At 59.2% G+C, this 22,090-nt stretch overlaps 3 protein-coding genes and 1 long non-coding RNA gene across 5 annotated transcripts; 3 read left to right on the forward strand and 1 right to left on the reverse strand.

Annotated features, from left to right (window-relative positions):
- Positions 1–437: 437 nt before the first annotated feature.
- Positions 438–3,155, forward strand: CPLANE2 (ciliogenesis and planar polarity effector complex subunit 2). Its single transcript, XM_062623632.1, has 6 exons — positions 438–453; positions 1,422–1,589; positions 1,670–1,822; positions 1,924–2,048; positions 2,145–2,284; positions 2,797–3,155. The coding sequence occupies exons 2-6, from the start codon at positions 1,484–1,486 to the stop codon at positions 3,026–3,028; spliced, it is 756 nt and encodes a 251-aa protein (XP_062479616.1). The 5' UTR covers positions 438–453; positions 1,422–1,483; the 3' UTR covers positions 3,029–3,155.
- Positions 3,156–4,177: 1,022 nt separating this feature from the next.
- On the forward strand, positions 4,178–17,634 carry EPHA2 (EPH receptor A2). Of its 2 annotated transcripts, none has more exons than XM_062623631.1 (17): positions 4,178–4,394; positions 7,111–7,178; positions 7,932–8,595; positions 11,027–11,182; positions 11,272–11,604; positions 11,749–11,873; positions 12,386–12,545; positions 12,634–12,733; positions 12,835–12,890; positions 12,970–13,095; positions 13,183–13,365; positions 13,648–13,709; positions 13,833–14,042; positions 14,123–14,272; positions 14,549–14,742; positions 16,078–16,262; positions 16,419–16,556. In XM_062623631.1, exons 1-16 carry the CDS (start codon positions 4,244–4,246, stop codon positions 16,235–16,237), a joined length of 2,898 nt encoding a protein of 965 aa, XP_062479615.1. In that variant the 5' UTR covers positions 4,178–4,243; the 3' UTR covers positions 16,238–16,262; positions 16,419–16,556. The 2 variants fall into 2 exon arrangements, with proteins under 2 accessions (XP_062479615.1, XP_062479614.1); XM_062623630.1 differs by lacking the exon at positions 16,419–16,556 and adding an exon at positions 17,370–17,634 and having other exon boundaries at positions 4,179–4,394; positions 16,078–16,233.
- On the forward strand, positions 9,861–10,366 carry LOC134166208 (uncharacterized). Its single transcript, XR_009965797.1, has 3 exons — positions 9,861–10,036; positions 10,106–10,234; positions 10,344–10,366. It is a non-coding gene; the product is annotated as an uncharacterized LOC134166208 (long non-coding RNA).
- Positions 17,635–19,965: 2,331 nt separating the features above from the next.
- On the reverse strand, positions 19,966–21,487 carry LOC134166185 (chloride channel protein ClC-Kb-like; the record flags this gene model as incomplete). The annotated part of the gene is made up of 7 exons (XM_062623585.1): positions 19,966–20,077; positions 20,164–20,250; positions 20,389–20,472; positions 20,552–20,643; positions 20,726–20,859; positions 20,948–21,161; positions 21,255–21,487. Coding segments are annotated over 7 exons (886 nt in total), but the record flags the coding sequence as incomplete, so codon positions are not given.
- Between the last annotated feature and the right edge of the window lie 603 nt (positions 21,488–22,090).

A 22,090-nucleotide genomic window follows, 5' to 3' on the forward strand; every position in this document is an offset into this window, starting at 1 on the left:
TGGGAGGGGTTGGGAAAAGGGAGAGAGTGATGGAAACTGGGAATGCTGCAGGATCCCAGTGTCAGCAGTTAGGGATGGGGAGCCCAGATCTTGTCAGGGCTGAAGAATGGGGACCCCAAAGCCTGATAGGGGTGGAAATGGGGGAACCCAAATCCTGCCAGGGCTGGAAACTGGGAACTCCAAATCCTGCTGGACGGGGATGGAAAAGGGGGACCCCAAGGCAGGATAGGGCTGGGAATGGGCAATGGGGACCCCAAATCCTGCTGGGGATGGAAAGGGGACCCCAAAGCATCCCAGTGCCGGTGGCTGGTGATGGGGATCACCCCCAGGGACCCCGCTGCTCCACGTGGGACCCCCTACACCTCTGCGCATGCGCTGCCAGCAGTGGGCGGGGCGTGCAGACGCCCCGCCCCCCTCCGTCCTGACGTCACCCCGAGGCGGAAGAGGCCACAGGTAAGGGTTGGGGGGGGGGGCGTCTTAAAGGGACCGCGGGGAGGGGGGGGGAACGGGAACCCGGGGGGGGGGGGGGGGCCCCCCCTGTGCGGGGTGCGGGGACCCCAAAGTGGGGAGGGGTGGGAGGGGAAGAGCAAAGCGGGGGGGGGCAGGGACACAGAGAGGGGGCTGCGTGGTTCCCCCCCCGCAGGGTTTGGGGTGCAGGGGCCGGGAGGGACCAGGGACCCGGGCGGGGGGGGGACAAGGCTCTGGGGTGGGGGTCAGGAACTCCATAGGGGGATGGTGAGACCGGGGGGGTGCAGGGACCCAATGGGGGGGGTCAGAAACCCGGGAGAGTGAGCAGGGACCCATAGGGAGGTGCTGGGACCCTATGGGAGGCGTCAGAAACCTGGGGGGGCTGAGCAGGGACCCATAGGGGGATGCTGGGACCCTATGGGAGGCGTCAGAAACCTGGGGGGGCTGAGCAGGGACCCATAGGGGGATGCTGGGACCCTATGGGGGTGCTGGGACCCAATGGGGGGGGGTCAGAAACCTGGGGGGGGATGAGCAGGGACCCATAGGGGGATGCTGGGACCCTATGGAGGGTGCTGGGACCCAATGGGGGGGGGTCAGAAACCCCGGGGGAGGGATGAGCAGGGACCCATAGGGGGATGCTGGGACCCTATGGAGGGTGCTGGGACCCAATGGGGGGGGGTCAGAAACCTGGGGGGGGATGAGCAGGGACCCATAGGAGGATGCTGGGACGCTATGGGAGGCGTCAGAAACCTGGGGGGGCTGTGCAGGGACCCATAGGGGGATGCTGGGACCCTATGGAGGGTGCTGGGACCCAATGGTGGGGGGTCAGAAACCCGGGAGGGAGGGTGAGCTGGAAGCCGTAGGGGGATGCTGGGACCCTATGGAGGGGTGCAGAGACCCTATGGGACCGCATGGGGGGATGCTGCTACCCGGGGGGGGGTAGTGCAGTGCAGTGACCCCATGGGGGTAGGAGGGGGTGCGAGCGGATCCCTCCGATGTCCCCCCCCAGGTCCCGATGTCATCGCAGAGGACCCCGGTGCTGGAGCCGGGCTGGCTCCTGACCCCCGCCGCCCGGCCCTACCTGGGCTCCATCGTGCACAGGAACCGGCGCCGGGTGTTCGGTGAGCCCCGTACCCGCTGTGCCCGCCCTGAACGCGGGGTCAGCGCCCCCAAAAACCCACCCCCGACACCCCCCCTATAGGGCTGCTGGAGCACCCGGTGCTGCCCCCCGGCCTCGCCGTCCCCTTGGTCCCCTACAAGCTCTTCCTGCACGGCAAGAGCGGCGTCGGCAAGAGCGCGCTGGTGGCCTGGCTGGCGGGGACCCCTGTGCCCCCCGTCCACCACGAGACCCTCGGTGAGTGTCTGGGGGGGGGGACACACACACGGGACACCCCAACAGCACCCCCAGTGTCCCATGGGGGGGTGACGGCCCCCTCTGTGTGTCCCCATCGGCAGGCATTGAGGTGACCACCGTGTATTGGCCCGCCAAGGCGTGCGCCAGCGGCCGCCCCGTCCTGTTCCAGCTCCGGTTCTGGGATTGCGGGGATGGAGCCATGAGGAAGTTTGAGCATCTCCTGCCCGTGAGGCTTTGGGGTTGGGGTTGGGGGGGGGAACACACACAACATTTGGGGGTCACAGGACCCCTTCCCCATTGATGGTGCCGTCCCCATGGCCAGGCCTGTAAGGAGGAGGCAGACGCCGTCCTCTTCCTGTTCTCCTTCACCGACCGCGCGTCCTTCGAGGAGCTGCCGGCGCAGATGAGCCGGGTGATGGATCCCGATGGAGCGGGGCTGGTCAGGGTGGTCGTGGGCACCAAGTATCCTTCTTGGGGGGGGAGCTATGGGGAGCAGCCCCCCAACACACACACACACACACACACACACAAGTGGGTTTGGATCCCAGTGTTCCCCATCACTTGGTGCATCAATAGGCTGAGAACGGGCGCGCTTCATCACACTGATGGGCTCATGGCACACGCTGACACATGGGGGGTGTTGGTGTGCATGACCCTGTGTGTGCCCCCCCCCATAGCTCCCACCACTCAGGACCTTGCTGGGCAGAGAACGCACACACCTCATGACACCAATGGGCCATTCCCGCTTCCTTTAATGGCGTTTTTGGGTGGATTTTAGGGGGTTTTGGGGTCTCCTTCGGCCACGTTTCTATGTCCCACAAGCGGGTTTGCGCCCCGGTGTTCCCCAGCCCTTGGCACATCAATAGGCTGAGAACGAGCACGCTTCATTGCAGCGATGGACTCACAGCACCCACTGGTTCCAGGGGGGGGTCTCATGGTGCTGGTGTCTCCCTTGACCACGTCCCCCCCCCCAGATTTGACCTGTCCCCACACGCGGATGTGTCGGAGCAGGACGTGGCCGCCTTCGAGGAGGTGCACGGGGTGCGGGTGCTGCGGGCGGGCAGCACCCCGGGGGGGGCCAGGGGGGACCGGGGGGGTCTGGCCCGGGTCAGCCCCATCCTCGATGCCCTGGTCGAGAGCCTCTGGCACCGGGACCAAATCGCTGCCGGTGTCGCCCCAGAGGGTGAGGGGTCCCCCCCAAACTGAACCCCCTCTTTATTGGGGGGGTCCTGCGGCGTCAGGGGCCCCTCATTGTGGTCTCTGGGCTCGGGCATGCCCTGGGTGGGAAAGGAGGTGTTTTAAACAAAATCCATGTTTTTTTTCAGCAAAAATAGCCCTGTGAGTGCCTTGACTCATCTGAATGGGGGTGTTGGGGTGCATTGGGGTCGTGGAGACGGGGTGCTGAGGGGTTTGGGGTGCTTCGGATCCTGTGGCATTTGGGGTGCTGGGAGGTACTGGGGGATTTGGGGTGCTGTGGGTGATGCAGGATTTGGGGTGCTGTGGGGTGATGGGCATGATGGGGGTTTGGGATGCAGTGGGGATCATTGGGGTGCTGGGGTGTATGGGGTGCTGGGGAGTTTGGGGTGCTATGGATAGGGCAATGGGATTTGGGGTGTAATGGGGATCATTGAGGTGCTGGGGAGTTTGGGGTGCTATGGATAGGGCAATGGGATTTGGGGTGTAATGGGGATCATTGAGGTGCTGGGGGGGTTTGGGGTGCTATGGATGGGGCAATGGGATTTGGGGTGTAATGGGGATCATTGGGGTGCTGGGGGGGTTTGGGGTGCTATGGATGGGGCAATGGGATTTGGGGTGTAATGGGGATCATTGGGGTGCTGGGGGGGTTTGGGGTGCTATGGATGGGGCAATGGGATTTGGGGTGTAATGGGGATCATTGGGGTGCTGGGGGGGTTTGGGGTGCTGTGGATGGGGCAATGGGATTTGGGGTGCAGTGGGATGCTGGGGTTGGGGGTGCTGCAGGATTTGGGGTGCTTTGGGCTTATAGGGATATGGGGGCGATTTGGGGCGCTGGGGCCCGATCCCGACCCCGCTGCTGATCCCCCCCCCATGTGTCTGAGTGGTGGGCGGAGGGCGTGGCCGGTAGTAGCCGCTTGGCCACGCCCCCTGTCGCCATTGGCTGCGCCCCTCTTCCCTTCCCACGCCGCTTCATGAATGAAAGGGGCGGGGGGCTCGTTAACCCCTTCGAGGCCGGAGCGGGATGGGGGGGGTCACTGTGGTGTGGGCTCAATCCGGACCCACACCCCCCCAAACCCCATTCACTCCTCCATAACCCCCCGTGGGGCTCCCCCCATAACCCGCCCGTTCCCCAGCCCCATCCCCAGTCCCACACTGGTGCGTACTGGGAGCAGCTCCTGCCCCTTTAAGAGCGGGCGTGTCCGGGTGACATCACTCGGGGCATGAATGAACAGGAGCGGGGTGCTCAGCCCCATAGCGCTGGTGCCGCCGGTTGTGGGGCGCACCCCAAAACACCCCCCCCGCACTATGGCGGGCACCCCCCCGGCCTTCACCATCCTCTTCCTCACCGCCCTCACCCCCCTGGCAGCAGAGGAAGGTGAGTTCCCACTTTTGGGGGGGGCACCCCTAAAGCCACTTATGGGGGGGAACCCATAGGGGTGGGGTGGGGCTGAGAGGTTTGGGGGAGCCCCTGAAGTAAAGGGTGATGGTGGGAGACACCCCTATAAACGGGGCACCCATGAGTGCGGTGGGGAAGCGCCGTTGAGGGGGTATTGAAGTTTGGGGGGGGGGGGGGAGTTTAAAATGGGGAGAAAAAGACGTTTAAAAGAGAGGGGAAATGTTTGAAAGAGGGGGAAAAGGGTTCAAAAGTGGGGGGAAGGTTGAAAAGGGAGGAAAAAGTTTAAAAGTGAAGGAAAAAGTTGAAAAAGGAGGAAAAAGCTTTGAAATGGGAGAAAAAGTCTGAAAAGAGAGGTGGGAAAAGCTCAGAGGAGGGGGGAAGCTGGAAGGGGATGGGGGTGAGGTTAAAAGAGGGGGGGAGAAGGTAAAATGCGGAGGGGAAAGCTAAAATGGGGAAAAAACCGGGATTTTTGGGCAACTTTTCCCATGCGGAGCGGCCGCCTCGAGCGCGCTGGGGCCCGATCCCGCCGCCTCCGCCCCACAAGTAGTCCCTATGGAGGGGTCGGGGTTGGGGGGGGGGTCTGAAATAAACGAGCCCCCAAAAGGGGGAGTCTGACCCCAAAATGGAGCGCGGGGCCTGCCCGGCGCGGGGCTGGGCAGGATCCGGCCGGAGAGCAGGGAACAATGTCAGGAAAACCCCGAAATCGCTGGGAAACCCAAGCGAGATTCCGGCCTCCTCCTGGGACCCCCCTCCCCCCGGCCCGGGTTTGGGCTCAGTTTGGGGGATTTTGGGTTAAAAAAAAAAGTGGGAAAAGTCACTTTAAAACATCGGCTGAAGCTTTTCCACGTTGAAGTTCCCAAAGGCTCTGTCCGAGGGGTTGGAGCCGTGCGGTTTTGAGGTGCAAATGCGAAGAGATGGGAGGCTGGGGGTGGCTCGGGATGGAAAATCCCCCCCTAGAAACGAAGAATGGGGTAAAAAACCCCAAAATGAGGGGTTTGAGGTGCAGGAGGAAGGTGGAAAGGAGGGATTCCCACCGCAGCATTCCCAACATGCCGATTGCCGTAAAGGAATTTAGGGGATATTGGGAGTTTTGGGGTGCAAAAAGTGCAAATAAGGGGGAAGCGCTGGGAGAGTAGCGGGAGTGGGGGAAGGAGGGTGTGATTCCCATCGCTTGGAAAAGGTGGGATCCAGTGGGATGGGGAGGTTGGGGGGTGCCCTGGCTGGATCCTGCCCAGCTCAGGCTGAGGTTTAGGGGCAGGGGGCTTGGGTTTGGGCTTGGCATCGGGATTCGGGTTAAGACTGGGATGAGGATTGGGATTGGAATTCATTTTGGGGTTGGGATTCAGAGTAAGGTTGGGATTGGGATGGGGATGGGGACAGGGCAGGGATGGGGTTGAAAATGGACTTGGGGATGGGCAGAAGGATGCAGTGGGGACTGGACTGGGGATGCAGGCATGGAGTGAGGTGATGATGGTGATGAAGATGATGGTGATGGCAGCAGCAGGGAATGTGGCACGGATGGTGATGGGGCTGCAGATGCCGCTGCAGAGAAGGAAGATGAGGGTGGACGAGGAAGATGAGACCACTGCAGGGTCTGCACATGGGGGTGGCCGTGGCGATGCTGATGATGGCAAAGGGGGTGCCAATGGTGATGGAGGTGGCAGCGGTGGGTGCTGCACCCGGGGACACCCCATAGGAACCCCCCGGCCCAGCTCCCCCCCAGCCTCCCTTTCCGCTCTCCGGAGGCACGGGGTGGGGGGAATTCCAGCCACAGGAAAGCCGGGATATCCGCCCCGCATCCTTCCTGACCCGGGCACGGGGGGGGGGGTGGCACAAACAGACCCATTCGTGCCCCCCCAAACCCGGTTCTTGGGGTTCTCCCCCCCATAGATTTCACCCTCTTGGGGCACGCCATGGGCTCGCCCGTCCTCAACAGAGGAGGTTGGGGGGGGAGCATCCGTTCCCAGCGCTCCCCCCATCCCACCGGGATGTGAACCCAGCGTCCGGGCACATTCCTGGGGGGTGATTCACCGGGGGGGGGGGGGGGGGCCGCCAGCGCTTCCCTCCCTGCGCCGCCTCCTCCTCCTCTTCCTCCCGGCGCCACCGCCCTGGACGTGCTGCAACAGGTCCCGGACCGAGCCCTCGGGGGGTCCTGCCCCTCCTATGGGGGTCCCTGTGTGGGGATCCAAGGGGAAGGTGTTGGAATGGGGACCCCGGGGGGTGCCTTGGGGGTCCCGGGTGTTGGGGGCATCCATGGGTCATGGGGGCATCCGTGGGTCCTAGGGGCTTACATGTGAGTCCTGGGGGATGTTCATGGGTACCGGGGGATGTCCGTGGGTCCCAGTAGCATCCGTGGACCCCAGGGATATACATGAAAGTCCTGGGGGCTTCTGTGGGTCCCAAAGGCATCCACGGGACCCAGGGATACACAAACAGGTCCTGGAGGGGCATGAGTGGGTCCTGCAGGGATGTTGTGTATCGCAGGGATATGCACATGGATCCCGAGGACATCCATGGCTCCTGGAGACATCTGTGTGTCCCAAGGATGTTCACATAGGTCCTGGGGGATGTCCGTGGGTCCAAGGGATGTATTGGTGGCACTTGCAGGCCCTGGGGCCACCCATGGGTGCTCACTGAGGTCCCTCATCCTTTCCTCCTCCCTCTCCTTCCCTACATCCTGGTCCTCTCTCCGCAGTGGTGCTGCTGGACTTCGCGAAGGCGCAGGGGGAGCTGGGCTGGCTCACCCAGCCCTATGGCAAAGGGGTGAGCACTGGGGACAGGGATGGGGCCTCCATGGGGAGAGGGGCACCTATGGGCATGGGAACTTTCATGGGGATGGAAACCTCCGTGCAGGAGCATCTCTGGGAATGAGGACATCTCTAGGGATTGGGGGATGGTGAGCTCATATGGATGGGGGACATCCATAGGGATTGAGTTGGGGACATCCATGGGGAAATCCATGAGGTTCATGGGGACCTTCATGTGGATGGGGGCATCCCTGGGAACTGGGGATATCCATGGGGATGAGGACCTCTGTGGGGATGAGTGTGAGAGCATCCATGGGGATGGGGACACCCATGGTATTGGGGATGTTCACGCGGATGGAGACCTCCATGGGGATGAGTGTGGGAGCATCCATGGGGATGGGGACACCCATGGCATTGGGGATGTTCATTGGGATGGAGACCTCCATGGGGATGAGTGTGGGAGCATCCATGGGGATGGGGACACCCATGGCATTGGGAATGTCCATTGGGATGGAGACCTCCATGGGGATGTGTGGGAGCATCCATGGGGATGGGGACACCCATGGCATTGGGGATGTTCATTGGGATGGAGACCTCCATGGGGATGAGTGTGGGAGCATCCATGGGGATGGGGACACCCATGGCATTGGGGATGTTCATTGGGATGGAGACCTCCATGGGGGTGAGAACAAGTGCATCCATAGGGACCAGGGCCACCCTCCCCCTGCCTCGGTTTCCACCCCATAGCCTCGGTCTCTCTCTGCCCCAGTGGGACCTGCTGCAGAACATGCTCAACGACTCCTCCATCTACCTCTACCTGGTGTGCAACGTGCTGGAGGGCGAGCAGGACAACTGGCTCCGCACCAACTGGATCTACCGCGGCGCGGCCCAGCGCATCTTCATCGAGCTCCAGTTCACCGTCCGCGACTGCAACAGCTTCCCCAGCGGCGGCGGCGGCACCTGCAAGGAGACCTTCAACCTCTACTACGCCGAGTCGGACGTGGATTACGGCACCAACTTCCAGAAGAGGCAGTTCAGGAAGATCGACACCATCGCCCCGGATGAGATCACGGTGCAGGAGGACTTCGTCACGCGGAACGTGAAGCTCAACGTGGAGGTGCGCTCGGTGGGGCCGCTCACGCGCAAAGGGTTCTACCTGGCCTTCCAGGACCTGGGCGCCTGCGTGGCGCTGCTCTCGGTGCGCATCTACTACAAGCGGTGCCCGGCGGTGGTGAGGGGCATGGCGCGGTTCCCGCACACCGTGGCCGGGGGGGACTCGCAGACCCTGGCCGAGGTGAGGGGCACCTGCGTGGAGGAGGCGGTGGCGGAGCAGGCGCCCGCGCTGCACTGCAACGCCGATGGAGAGTGGCTGGTGCCCATCGGGGAGTGCCTGTGCCGGGCCGGGTACCAGAGAGTGGGGGATGCCTGCCAAGGTAGGACATGGGGGTAGTGGGGATGGGGCAGGGTGGGGTGGGGTACGGATGGGATGGGATGGGATGCAGATGGGATAGGATATGGATGGGGTACAGGTGAGACAAGATGGGGTGGGATGAAATGGGATGAAGTAGATGGGATAGGATGTGGATGAGATAAAGGTGGGACAAGATGGGGTGAGGTACAGATTGGATGGGATGAAATGGGATGAGATGCAGATGGGATAGGATATGGATGGGGTACAGGTGGGACAAGATGGGGTGAGGTACAGATGGGATGGGATGAAATGGGATGAGATGCAGATGGGATAGGATATGGATGGGGTACAGGTGGGATAAGATGGGGTGGTATGAAATGGGATGAAGTAGATGGGATAGGATGTGGATGGGGTACAGGTGGGACAAGATGGGGTGAGGTACAGATGGGATGGGATGAAATGGGATGAGATGCAGATGGGATAGGATATGGATGGGGTACAGGTGGGACAAGATGGGGTGGTATGAAATGGGATGAAGTAGATGGGATAGGATGTGGATGAGATGCAGGTGGGACAAGATGGGGTGAGGTACAGATGGGATGGGATGAGATGCAGATGGGATAGGATATGGATGGGGTACAGGTGGGACAAGATGGGGTGGGATGAAATGGGATGAAGTAGATGGGATAGGATGTGGATGAGATAAAGGTGGGACAAGATGGGGTGAGGTACAGATTGGATGGGATGAAATGGGATGAGATGCAGATGGGATAGGATATGGATGGGGTACAGGTGAGACAAGATGGGGTGAGGTACAGATGGGATGGGATGGGGTGAGATGCAGATGGGATAGGATATGGATGGGGTACAGGTGGGACAAGATGGGGTGGTATGAAATGGGATGAAGTAGATGGGATAGGATGTGGATGAGATAAAGGTGGGACAAGATGGGGTGAGGTACAGATGGGATGGGATGAAATGGGATGAGATGCAGATGGGATAGGATATGGATGGGGTACAGGTGAGACAAGATGGGGTGAGGTACAGATGGGATGGGATGGGGTGAGATGCAGATGGGATAGGATATGGATGGGGTACAGGTGGGACAAGATGGGGTGGTATGAAATGGGATGAAGTAGATGGGATAGGATGTGGATGAGATGCAGGTGGGACAAGATGGGGTGAGGTACAGATGGGATGGGATGAAATGGGATGAGATGCAGATGGGATAGGATATGGATGGGGTACAAGTGGGACAAGATGAGGTGGGACACAGATGGGATGGGATGAAATGGGATGAGATGCAGATGGGATAGGATATGGATGGGGTACAAGTGGGACAAGATGAGGTGGGACACAGATGGGATGGGATGAAATGGGATGAGATACAGATGGGATGTTACGAAATGGGATGGAGTAGATGGGGTAGGATATGGATGAGATATAGGTGGGACAGGATACAGGTGGAACAAGGTGGGCTGAGTTAAAGATGGGATGAAGTAGATGGGATATAGGATATGGATGGGATACAGGTGGGACAAGATGGAATGAGATACAGAAGGGATGGGATGAAATGTGATGAGATACAGATGGGATGGGATGAAATGGGATGAAGTACATGGGATAAGATATGGACGGGATGCAGATGGGACAGGATACAGGTGGGGTGGGGACACATATGGGATGATATGAAATGGGATGAAGTAGATGGGATAGGATATTGATGAGATATAGACGGGATCACAGAATCACAGATGGGATGGGATACAGGTGGGACAAGATGGGGTGAGGTAGATGGGAAGGGATGAAATGGGATGGGACAGAATATGGATGGAATGGGATACAGGTGGGACTTGATGGGATTGGGATGACCTGGGACGAGATACAGATGGGATGGGATACAGGTGGGATGAGATGGGGTGAGATACAGATGGAATGGGGGGAAATGGGATGAGATACAGGTGGGATGGGATGGGGTACGGGTGAGACATGGTGGAGTGGGATGAGATGGGGTGCGATACAGCTGTGGCGTGATGGGATGAGTTGGAGGGTGAGGAGGTGTTTAGGAGGTGAGGACCCATCAGCTCAGTGCATGCCAAGGGGTGAGCAGAGAAATTGGGTGTGGCCCCCCCCGAATTCCCCTGGATTCCCCCATCCTGGATGCTCAGTTCTGAGCATCACAAGCGCAGTGAGTGCGGGAGGGCTCAGCCAGGAGAGCGGTGACCCGAGGGGGGGTCCCCACTAATAAAGAAGGTCCAAAACCCACCGAATCCAAGAGTGGCTTGGATTAAAGGGACCTTAGAGCTCATCCAGCTCCAACCCCTGCCCTGGGCACGGACACCTTCCACTGGAGCAGCTTGCTCCAAGCATCCTGCACCCCAAACCCCGCTGGATGAGGATGTGTGGGGAGCGCTGGGCTCTCACCGCTGCCCCTGTGTCTGTTCCCCCCACAGCCTGCCCCCCCGGCTCCTTCAAGGCCACGGTGTCCGTGGGGGGCTGCCAGCCCTGTCCCCCCCACACGCTGCCATCCCCTGAGGCCGCCGCTACCTGCCCCTGCCAGGATGGCTTCTTCCGCACCCCCAGCGACCCCCCCGAGGACCCCTGCACCCGTGAGTGACCTTTGGGGACAGGGAAACCAAAGCCTGGTGCCACCATCCCTCCCCTGACCCCCTCCCTTCTCTGTGTCCCCCTATTTCAGGTCCCCCCTCACCACCCCAAGGCGTCACGGCCATCGGGATGGGGGCTTCGGTGCGGCTGCGCTGGTCCCCCCCCGCGGACCCGGGTGGCCGTGGGGATGTCACCTACAGCATCACCTGCGAGCAGTGCTGGCCCGAGAGCGGCGAGTGCCGGCCCTGCGACGGGGGGGTCCGGTATTCACAGCCCCCCCGGGGGCTGGCAGGGACCGGGGTCACCGTCACCGACCTGGAGCCCTACGTTAACTACACCTTCACAGTTGAAGCCCGCAATGGGGTGTCCCCATACAGCCAACACCGCAGCGTGGCCACCGCCACCATCAGCGTCAACCAGACGGGTAAGGGGCCACCAGGGTCTCCCAACCTTCCTTACGTCACCTCTGCGATGTCCTTGTACCCCCCTGGGTAACTCTGTTATACCCATGGGGCACCTTCATGGTGTCTTTAACCCTGACGGTGACACCTCCGTGTCCCCCTGGCAGAGCCACCCCGGGTGACGTCGGTGAGCCTGGATGGACGGACATCCACCAGCTTGGTCCTCTCCTGGACGGTGCCACCGCGGCAGCAGAGTCGGGTCTGGAAGTACGAGGTCACCTACAGCAAGAAGGTCGTCCATCACCCCTGAGCTGCGTCACTCCCATCCGTCCATGTCACCTCCATCCGTGACCCTATTCCCATCCATGTCCCCTGCATCCTTGACCCTATCCACACAGTCCGATCCATCCATGTCACCTCCATCCATGACCTTATCCACATCACCCTCCCATGCATCCATGTTGCCTCCATCCATGTTGCCTCCATCCATGTCATCTGCATCCACAACCCTATCTACATCACCCTCCTGTCTATCCGTGTCATCTCTGTCCATGTCGCCTCCATCCATGACCCTATTCACATCACCTTCCCATCCATCCATGTCACCTCCATCCATGTCATCTCTATCCATGACCCTATTCACATCACCCTCCTGTCCATCCATGTCATCTCCATGTCGCCTCTATCCATGTCACCTCTATCCGTGTTGCCTCCATCCATGACCCTATCCACATTACCCTCCCATCCATCCATGTCATCTCCATCCACGTCACCTCCATCCCTGTCTCCCCCCCGTGTCCCCAGGTGGATGAGAACAGTTACTCTGTGCTGCGCTGTGAGGGCACCTCCGTCACCCTCCCCAAGCTGTCCCCTGCCACCACCTACGTGGTGCGGGTCCAGGCGCTCACCTCCGATGGCCACGGGGCCTACAGCCCCCAGCACGAGTTCGAGACCCTGCCCGAGGGTGAGGACCTTGGGGGGCAGGATTTTGGGGTGGGGGTCCAGGGGGTGCTTGGTTCACCCCAAATCTCCCCCTTGATTCACACCAACAGGTGCTGAGGCCATGGCATCCGCCACTGTCATCAGTGGCTCCATCGTTGGTGTTGTCTTCGTCCTCCTGCTCTTGGGTGCTCTCCTCTACGTCCTCCGGCGGTAAGGAGATAAAATACCCCCACCCCAAAAAAAAAAACAAAACTACCATTTTCCACCACCAAAAATGGTGTTTAAATGGGCAAAATGCCACTTTTCCATAGGAGGAGGAGGTCACGGCCGCGCCACTCTGCTGAGGACGTCTACTTCTCCAAGTCAGGTGAGCAATGGGATGGTGGGCTCAGTGGGGATGGATGGGGGGTGATGTGGATGCTGACACCCCCTATGGCACCCCACAGAGCAGCTGAAGCCCCTCAAGACCTATGTTGACCCCCACACCTATGAGGACCCCAACCAAGCCATGCTCAAGTTCACCACCGAGATCCCTCCATCCTTCATCACCCGCCAGAAGGTCATTGGTGCTGGTAGGTCCTCAGGTGGTTTTGTCACCCCAAAGACACCCCGAAGTCGGTCCATGGTAAAGGGATGAACATCCCCCATCCTCCGAGCAGGTGAATTTGGGGAGGTCTACAAGGGGACCCTGAAGCGTGGCAAGAAGGAGGTGCCAGTGGCCATCAAGACCTTGAAGGTGGGCTACACGGAGAAGCAGCGTGTGGACTTCTTGAGCGAAGCCACCATCATGGGCCAGTTCTGCCACCACAACATCATCCGCCTGGAAGGGGTCGTCTCCAAGTGTGAGTCCCAAAACCCCCCAGTTTCCCTGCAAAACACCCCAAAAATGGCTCTATGGGAATGGGGTGTTTTGAGCAACGATGTATGATGGGGTTGGGAGGGGAGGGTTGGGAGTTTGAGGGGGTTTGGGGTGAGTTTGTTTTTTTTTCTGGGGTTTGGTAGTGTTTCTTTTGGTGGGAATTGGGGTTTTGGGGGGGTTGTTGTTATTTTGGGGTTGGGTTGGGGAGGGGTTGGTGAGATTTTTAGGGTTTTTTTTACCCATTTTGGGTCTTTTCTTCCTCCAGACAAACCCTTCATGATCATCACAGAGTACATGGAGAACGGCGCGTTGGACAAGTTCCTGCGGGTAGGTGAAGTGGGGTGGCAACGTGTGTCCCACCAGCGCAGGCAAGGCTGGAATCCCCAGACATCCCCCATGGGAGATGTGCTGAGAGATGGATTCGAGGCCGGATTCTCCCCCTTTTCCCAGGAAAAAGAAGGGGAATTTGGTGTCATCCAGCTGGTGGGGATGCTGAGGGGCATCGCCGCCGGCATGAAGTACTTGGCCAACATGAATTACGTCCACCGGGATCTGGCCGCTCGGAATATCCTGGTGAACAGCAACCTGGTGTGCAAAGTGTCGGATTTTGGCCTTTCCAGAGTGCTGGAAGATGATCCTGAAGCCACCTACACCACCAGCGTGGGTGCCACCACAGGGCCATGGTGAGGGTGGGGTTCAGGGGGGAAGATGAAGGGTTGACCCCAGCGTTGTTACTGCAGGGTGGGAAGATCCCCATCCGTTGGACAGCTCCTGAAGCCATCTCCTACCGCAAGTTCACCTCCGCCAGCGACGTCTGGAGCTACGGCATCGTCATGTGGGAGGTGATGTCCTATGGAGAGAGACCCTACTGGGAGCTCTCAAACCACGAGGTGAGCCCCTCCAACCTCAGTTTTTGGGGGGCATTCTGGTAAATGGACAAATGGGGGGGTGGGGGGGTAGGACCACTCAACCTCCTCCTTTTGGGAGTGGTGAGGCACTGATTGCCCAAAGAATCTGTGGCTGCCCCATCCCTGGCCGTGTCCAAGGCCAGGTTGGATGGGGCTTGGAGCAAGCTGCTCTAGTGGAAGGGGTCCCTGCCTTGGAGCTGGATGAGCTTTAAGGTCCCTTCAACCAAAACCAGGCTGGGATCCTATGGTTCCTCACAGGTGATGAAGGCCATCAACGAGGGCTTCCGCCTGCCTGCGCCGCTGGACTGCCCCTCGGCCATCTACCAGCTGATGATGCAGTGCTGGCAGCAGGAGCGCTCCCGGCGCCCCAAGTTTGCCGACGTCGTCAGCATCCTGGACAAGCTCATCCGTGCCCCCGAGTCCCTCAAGGCGCTGGCAGACTTTGACCCCCGGTGAGCAATGATGGGCAGGTTGTGCCCCTGCACGTGCTGCTGCACCTCCGGCAGTGGGTTTGGGGGGGCTGCATCCTGGCATTGCTTTGAGCATCCTTGGGTTGGGTTCTGCATCTCTGCATGCTTCCACCCCTGCGGCCTCGCCTTGCTGCTTGCATCTCTGTATTCTCACATCTCTTCGTTCTTGGGTTGCAGATGCATTCAAGGATGCATCCTTGTATCCTTGCATTGCTTCTTGTAGCTCTATATTCTGGCACCCCTGCATCTGTTGCATTGCTTTGTGCATCTGTTGCCTTGGGCTTTGCATCTGCATTCCAGCATCTCTGCATTCTTGTGTTGTTTTTTCTGCATCTCTGCATTCTTGCACCTTTGAGTCCCTGCATCTCTACATTCTTGCCTCCCTGCATCCTTGCATTGCTTCTTGCACCCCTGCATTCTTGCATTGCTTTGTGCATCCCTGCAGTTTCATCTTGAGTTTTACACCTGCATTTTTGCATTGCTGCTTGTATCCCTGCACTCTTGCACTGCTTTTTGCCCCATTGCAGCCTCACACTTCTTCACTGCAGCTCCCCCTTTCCTCATTGGTTTTTCCCCTGTCGTATTCCTGCATTGCTCTTCCACACCCTGGCATTCCCATGCTCCTTTTTGCATCGTTGCATCCTGGTTCTGCAGTTCCACATCCCCACTTTGCTCCTCACATCCATGCATTCTTGCACCCTCTGCACCCTCCCCTTGCTTTCTGCACCTTAGCTTCCTTGTGCTCTTCTTTGCATCTGTGCTCTTGTGAACTGACTTTGCCGTTTTATCCCCTCACATTCTCCACTCCCCCTTTGCATTTGTGACAGGTTTCGCATTTTGCCCGATTTTCCTCTCTTCATTTGTGCTTTTTGGTGCTTCCCCTTTGCCATTTTCACAGTTCCCTGCATTTGCGCCTCTCCTCTTGCATTTCCCCTTTGCACCTTCACATCTGGGCGCTTCCTCACCACCTCCTTTGCGTTCTGCTTCTGCTTTTGCCTTCACTCTTTGCACCTCTGCCCTGGGGCGTTGCTTTGCACATCCCCACATCTGGACATCAGCACTGGTGCTTTTTGTTTGTTTGGATTCCTCTCTTTCTGCATCGCTTTTTGCATCCTCCCATTCCCACCCCCTTTTCCTGCACCTTTCCACTTTCACGGTATTTTTTTTTTTGCATCTTTGCTTTTCCAGCACCATTTTTTGGGCACGGTTTCATTTCCACGTTATTTTTGCACCCTCTTCTTTTATCCTTCCATTTGTTCCTCCTCCCATTCCCGCATCGTTTGCCTCCCCCCTTTGTCCCATGCCCGTCCCCTGCAGGGTCTCCATCCGCCTGCCCAGCACCAGCGGCTCCGAGGGCATTCCCTTCCGCTCCGTCCCCGAGTGGCTGGAATCCATCCGGATGCCCCAGTACACGGAGCACTTCATGGCCTCGGGCTACAGCACCATTGAGAAGGTCCTGCAGATGACCAGCGAGTGAGTCCATAGCCCTGCACCAGCCCCGTGTTGTTCCCATACTTGTATCCATGGTCTCCCCTTGGTATTCCCGTTCTGTCCCCATACCATTCCTGTGCTGTCCCCTTGATATTCCTATGGTGTACCTGTACTGTCCCCATCTTGTCCCCTTATTATTCCCACACTGCCCCTTCATATCCTCACAGTGTCCTCCATACTGTCCCTACACTGTCCCCTTGATATTCCCATACTGTCCCCATGATGCCCTATGCTGTGTCCCTGTACTGTCCCCATTCTGACCCTATGGTGTCCCTCTACTGTCCCCATTCTGTCCCTATGGTGTCCCTGTACTGTCCCCATTCTGTCCCTATGGTGTCCCTGTACTGTCCCCATTCTGTCCCTATGGTGTCCCTGTACTGTCCCCATTCTGTCCCTATGGTGTCCCTCTACTGTCCCCATTCTGTCCCTATGGTGTCCCTGTACTGTCCCCATTCTGTCCCTATGGTGTCCCTGTACTGTCCCCATTCTGACCCTATGGTGTCCCTGTACTGTCCCCATTCTGTCCCTATGGTGTCCCTGTACTGTCCCCATTCTGTCCCTATGGTGTCCCTGTACTATCCCCATTCTGACCCTATGGTGTCCCTGTACTGTCCCCATTCTGTCCCTATGGTGTCCCTGTACTGTCCCCATTCTGTCCCTATGGTGTCCCTCTACTGTCCCCATTCTGTCCCTATGGTGTCCCTGTGCTATCCCCACACTATCCCCTTGCTATTCACATTCTGTCCCCACACTGTCCTTGTACATTCCCATGCCGTATCCCCACACTATCCCCATGCCATCCCTATGTTGTCCCTGTATTGTCCCCACCTTCTCCCCTCTCTGTTCCCCCCCCGTCCCCGTGCTGCCTCCAGCTATCCGCACACTGTCCCCATATTATCCCTGCACTGTCCCACGGGACATGAGGACGTGCTGCAAAACAAAACCCCTTCCATAGCGTTGGGCTCACCCCTTCCCACCCATAGACCTCGGGATGAGCCACATCCCTTGGGAACACTGCAGCCATGGGGTGTGTGTGTGTGGGGGGGGGGGTGTCATCCCCACCATTTTCCACCCCAAATCCCAATGTTTGTGCATTTCCTCCCTATTCCCCCCACCAGTGACATCAAGAAGGTCGGCGTGCGGCTGCCGGGGCACCAGAAGCGCATCGCCTACAGCCTGCTGGGGCTGCAGGAGCAGGCCAGCGCCGGGGGGGCACCCCTCTGACCCCCCCCCCCCCAAACCCCACTACTTGAAACCAACCAAATGAAGACCCCCCCCACCCCCTCCTCCCCGAGGGGCTTATTTATTATGTCTATTATTATTAAGGTGGTTTGATACCATTATTACGAGCAATCCCCAGTGTTGGGGATGGAACGGGTGCCCCCCCCCTCCCAGCACCAGGCTGCAATGATGGGAACATGAAGATTCCAGGCTCATTTGGGGCAGGGGGGGGCGGTTTTGGGGAGGGTCCTCTTTAGTTTTCCACATTTCAAGAATGAAACCAAGGCCTCAGCCCCCAGACCGGCTCCTTTGGGCTCTGTGCTCCCTATTTATTCCTCCCCCCCCCAAACCCAGGGGTTAACCCCTCCTGCCTTTTCCTTTCCTTTTTCATCCTAATTTATTCTATTTTTGTATATTTATTGCGAGGAAGCGAAGGTCGGGGCAAAAAGAGGGGAAAGGGGGAAAGGAAACCTGGATCCCTTGATTTTTATTTGGGTTTTTTGTTTGTTTTCCTTTTTTTTTATTGGATTTTGGGGGATTTTGAGGGATTTTCATGGGGTTTTGATTCAAATAAAAATGTGCTTTTTTTTTTTGTTTGTTTTCTAGAATCGCTGGCTTGGGGCCATTGATGGAGTTTTGGGGGGCAAAAGGGGGGCAGGGCTGGATTTAAGGGCTATTAAGGGGTTTAGAAGTGGTTTTTAAGAGGGGGTGGGGGGGTTAAGGATTTCTTAAGGGGGGGATATAAGGAGGTTTAAGAGGGGGTTTATGGGGTTTCTAAGGGGGTTTATGGGGTTTCTAAGGGGGGTATCAGGGCTTTTTAAGTTGTTATTGGGTTTTTAAGGGGTGATCAGGACTTTTAAGAGTGGTTTCAGAGACTGGGGGGGGTTAAGGGTTTTTCAAAGGGGTTATTGGTGACTTTAAGGGTTATGGGGTTATTTGGGGTTTAAAGGCCTTTTAAGGGGTTGTTGGGGCTTTTAAGGGAGTTTTAAGGGGTTATTGGGAATTTTAAGGGGTCTTTTTTTGGTTCTTAAAAGAGTTTTCAGGATTATTGGGTTTTTAAGCGGGTTTTGAGGGATCCTGCACAGCTCGAGCAGCGTTTCCCATCCAAAGGCTGTTTCCGTCAGCACAATCCACAGGGAATTTGGCCCAAGCCACGGGGCCGGGGCCGGCTGCCCGGTGCCTGCAAATCATAGGGTGGGAAAGGGCCGGAAAAGGGGTTTTTTGCTTGCCCAAACCCATAGAGAACAGGGGAGGGGGGGATGTGGCTTGGGGGGGACCGGCCCCTGCCTGCACAAGCTGCTGTTTTGGGTGGGTTTCACCCGATTTTGGGTGTTTGGGGCTGTGGGTGCCCCGTGTGTGTCAGGAGTGTGCTGGTCTCAGCCCTGCCAGCACCCTCAGTGGAAGGGGGAGGCAGCAGATGTGGGTGCATGCAGCACCCAGCAGCACCTCCTCTCTGTATGCACACTGTGGGGCCAGGTAAGGGCGAGGGGGAAACTGAGGCACGGCACAAGCAGCACCTTTGGGTGCCCCTTCCCCTGGTGTGGAGCAGGGCAGCTCCCATCCTAACCCCCATGGGAGCAGGCGAGGGGTGATGGGGGCATCACCCATGGGTGACCCATGTCCCACTGAGCATCCTCCCCATGGGCTCTGGGGGCTGAGGACTCCCTTTGCTATGGTCTGATTGCCCCACTGAGCACCCTTCATGGGTGCTGGGGTCCCCTCACCCCATTGAGCACCCTCAATGGGTGCTGGGTTCCCCTCACCCCACTGAGCACCCTTCATGGGTGCTGGGTTCCCCTCACCTCACTGAGCACCTTCAATGGGTGCTGGGTTCCCCTCACCTCACTGAGCACCCTCCATGGGTGCTGGGGTCCCCTCACCCCATTGAGCACCCTCAATGGGTGCTGGGTTCCCCTCACCCCACTGAGCACCCTTCATGGGTGCTGGGGTCCCTTCACCCCACTGAGCACCCTTCATGGGTGCTGGGGTCCCCTCACCCCATTGAGCTCCCTCAATGGGTGCTGGGTTCCCCTCACCCCACTGAGCACCCTTCATGGGTGCTGGGGTCCCCTCACCCCATTGAGCACATTCCATGGGTTGACCCCAACTGGCCCAACGGTGCTCCCCAACCGCCCCCCCCCACTGCTCCCCTGCTGCTGGGGGGGGCACCAAAGAGCTGGGATGGGGGAGCTGAGCACTCCCCTCCTCGGACATGGGGTCACAAAACACCCCCTCCCTTATTAATTGCAGTGATTAAGACTAATTATGTGCTGATAATTATAAGGGGGGGGGGTATATGGGGACACTTTGGTACATGGCCAGGGGCTGGGCGCAGATTGGGGGTTATTTAGGGGTGGTTTAAGCGCTGTGTGGGGTATGGGGAGGGGGTGCTCCCCCCAAACTGAGCCCCATAGGGATGGAGGAAGAGAAGGAGGAGGAAGACTCAATGGATGATGCATTTAATGCAAAAAGCACAGCCCCAGGGTCCCCTGGAATCACCTGGGGGGGGCGGAGGACGAGGACACCCCCTCTTTGCATGGGTGACGTCCCTGGGTGCCCTCGTTCATCCCTTGGGGTTGGCGAGCTCCTCGATCGCTCTCCGCAGCTGGGGGGGGGGGCAGAGGAGGTGGGATGGGGCTTGTCCGTGTTGTTCCCCCCCCCCCTTTACCCCCCCCGTGTCCCCCCCCTCACCTCGGCCCTGCTGACGGCTCCCACCAGCTCCCCAAAGCGGGTGACGAAGATGCGCTGCAGCTTCAGCAGCTCGAAGAGGTGATGGGCCTGGTGGTGGGGGGGGACAGCAGGGACATGTGGGGACAGAGCCACCCCCGACACAGAACCGGGGGGCATGGACACACGCACACACGGGGGGGGGGGGGCTCCCAGCCCCATCAGGATGTGACCCCCCCCTTCCCAAACCTGGTGCAAGGAGGTCCATGGCAAGAGCTGGAACATGATGGGCTCGATGGCGCAGCTCTCACCGAGTGTCCCCGCTGCTGGCAGCTTGGGGGAGGCGATGTGTTGATTTTGGGTGGAAAATCAGCTCTTTTGGGTGCAGGAGGGTGCTCCCCCCCCCATTTACCTTCTCCCCTTTGGGTGCCTGCGGGTGCCTGTGGCTCTGGAGGAAGGTGATGAGCTGGGCTCTGCTGACGGTGCCCACCAGTGTGGGTGACCCTGGAGGATGGAGACATGGGGACAAGCCCAATGATGTCCGTCCCCCGGCCCCAGTGACCCCCCCCTGTACCCCACATCCTACCTGCACTCTCCAGCACCGGGTACTCAGCATCAGCAGAGGTGTCCAAGGCTGCCAGCACCTCCTCAAAGCCACTGCCCTTGGCCAAGGCCAGCACCCGGCGCTCCATGAACTCCTCCACCACCACTTGGTAGGAGCTGGTGAGGCAGAAAAAGCCCCAAATTTCCATCATTTCCCAGCAAATCACCCCAGAATAGAGAGGTTTATAAAGGGGGGGGGGCTCACGCCATGTGCCGGCTGCGGATGCGGGGCAGGTAGGGCAGCCTCTTGACGATGATGGTGCCGTCGTAGAAGGACGGTTGATGCTTCTGGGCGATGGCGTTGGCCACCAGCACGGCCACGGTGACCGGGAGGACGTGGCTGAGGTGCCCGGTGGCCTCACACACCAGCAAAGCCGTGGAGATGGAGTGGGTCACCGAGCCCGAGAAGGCGGCTGCGCCTGCAGGGCACCGCCAGGGCACAGGGGGAGGTCATGGGACACCCCATAGATGTCCACCCCCCACCTCCCATAACCCCATCCCAAGAGAGTCACCGGCCAAGGCGTATCCGCCGGGAACGACGGGGTGCAGGGCCCCCTCCGAATGGATGCCCTGAGGGAAGAGCAGAGCCACCGTCTCCCCCAGCAGGCGCCCGATGGCGGCTCCTGAAACGAGGAGGGGGAAGGTGGGGACCCCCCCAGACACCCCCCAAAATGGTGCAGCTGGAGGTGACCCCCCCCCAGGATGGACACAACCCCTGTACCCCCCCCAGGGCTGGATGGAACCCCTAAGGATGGACACAACCCCTGTACCCCCCCAGGGCTGGATGGAACCCCTAAGGATGGACACAACCCCTGTACCCCTTCCAAGGCTGGATGGAACCCCTAAGGATGGACACAACCCCTGTACCCCCCCAGGGCTGGATGGAACCCCTAAGGATGGACACAACCCCTGTACCCCTTCCAAGGCTGGATGGAACCCCTAAGGATGGACACAACCCCTGTACCCCCCCCAGGGCTGGATGGAACCCCCTAAGGATGGACACAACCCCTGTACCCCCCCCAGGGATGGATGTAACCCCCTAAGGATGGACACAACCCCTGTACCCCCCCCAGGGCTGGATGGAACCCCTAAGGATGGACACAACCCCTGTACCCCTTCCAAGGCTGGATGGAACCCCTAAGGATGGACACAACCCCTGTACCCCCTCCAGGGCTGGATGGAACCCCCTAAGGATGGACACAACCCCTGTACCCCTTCCAAGGCTGGATGGAACCCCTAAGGATGGACACAACCCCTGTACCCCTTCCAAGGCTGGATGGAACCCCCTAAGGATGGACACAACCCCTGTACCCCCCCCCCAGGGATGGATGCAACCCCCTAAGGATGG

Source organism: Pezoporus occidentalis, unplaced genomic scaffold, assembly GCF_034315485.1.
Source record: "Pezoporus occidentalis ecotype Australia unplaced genomic scaffold, CSIRO_AGI_Poc_V1 ctg255, whole genome shotgun sequence".
NCBI classification, from domain to species: Eukaryota; Metazoa; Chordata; class Aves; order Psittaciformes; family Psittacidae; genus Pezoporus; species Pezoporus occidentalis.

Bases quoted from the DNA above. Each gene is read 5' to 3' on its own strand.
- CPLANE2 (XM_062623632.1), top strand. From the start codon at position 1,484: ATGTCATCGCAGAGGACCCCGGTGCTGGAGCCGGGCTGGCTCCTGACC. The intron at 1,823-1,923 runs GTGAGTGTCTGG...CCCCATCGGCAG, and splicing joins CGTCCACCACGAGACCCTCG to GCATTGAGGTGACCACCGTG. The intron at 2,049-2,144 runs GTGAGGCTTTGG...CCCCATGGCCAG, and splicing joins AGTTTGAGCATCTCCTGCCC to GCCTGTAAGGAGGAGGCAGA.
- EPHA2 (XM_062623630.1), top strand. From the start codon at position 4,244: ATGAACAGGAGCGGGGTGCTCAGCCCCATAGCGCTGGTGCCGCCGGTT. The intron at 13,366-13,647 runs GTGAGTCCCAAA...TTCTTCCTCCAG, and splicing joins GGAAGGGGTCGTCTCCAAGT to ACAAACCCTTCATGATCATC. The intron at 14,273-14,548 runs GTGAGCCCCTCC...GGTTCCTCACAG, and splicing joins GGGAGCTCTCAAACCACGAG to GTGATGAAGGCCATCAACGA.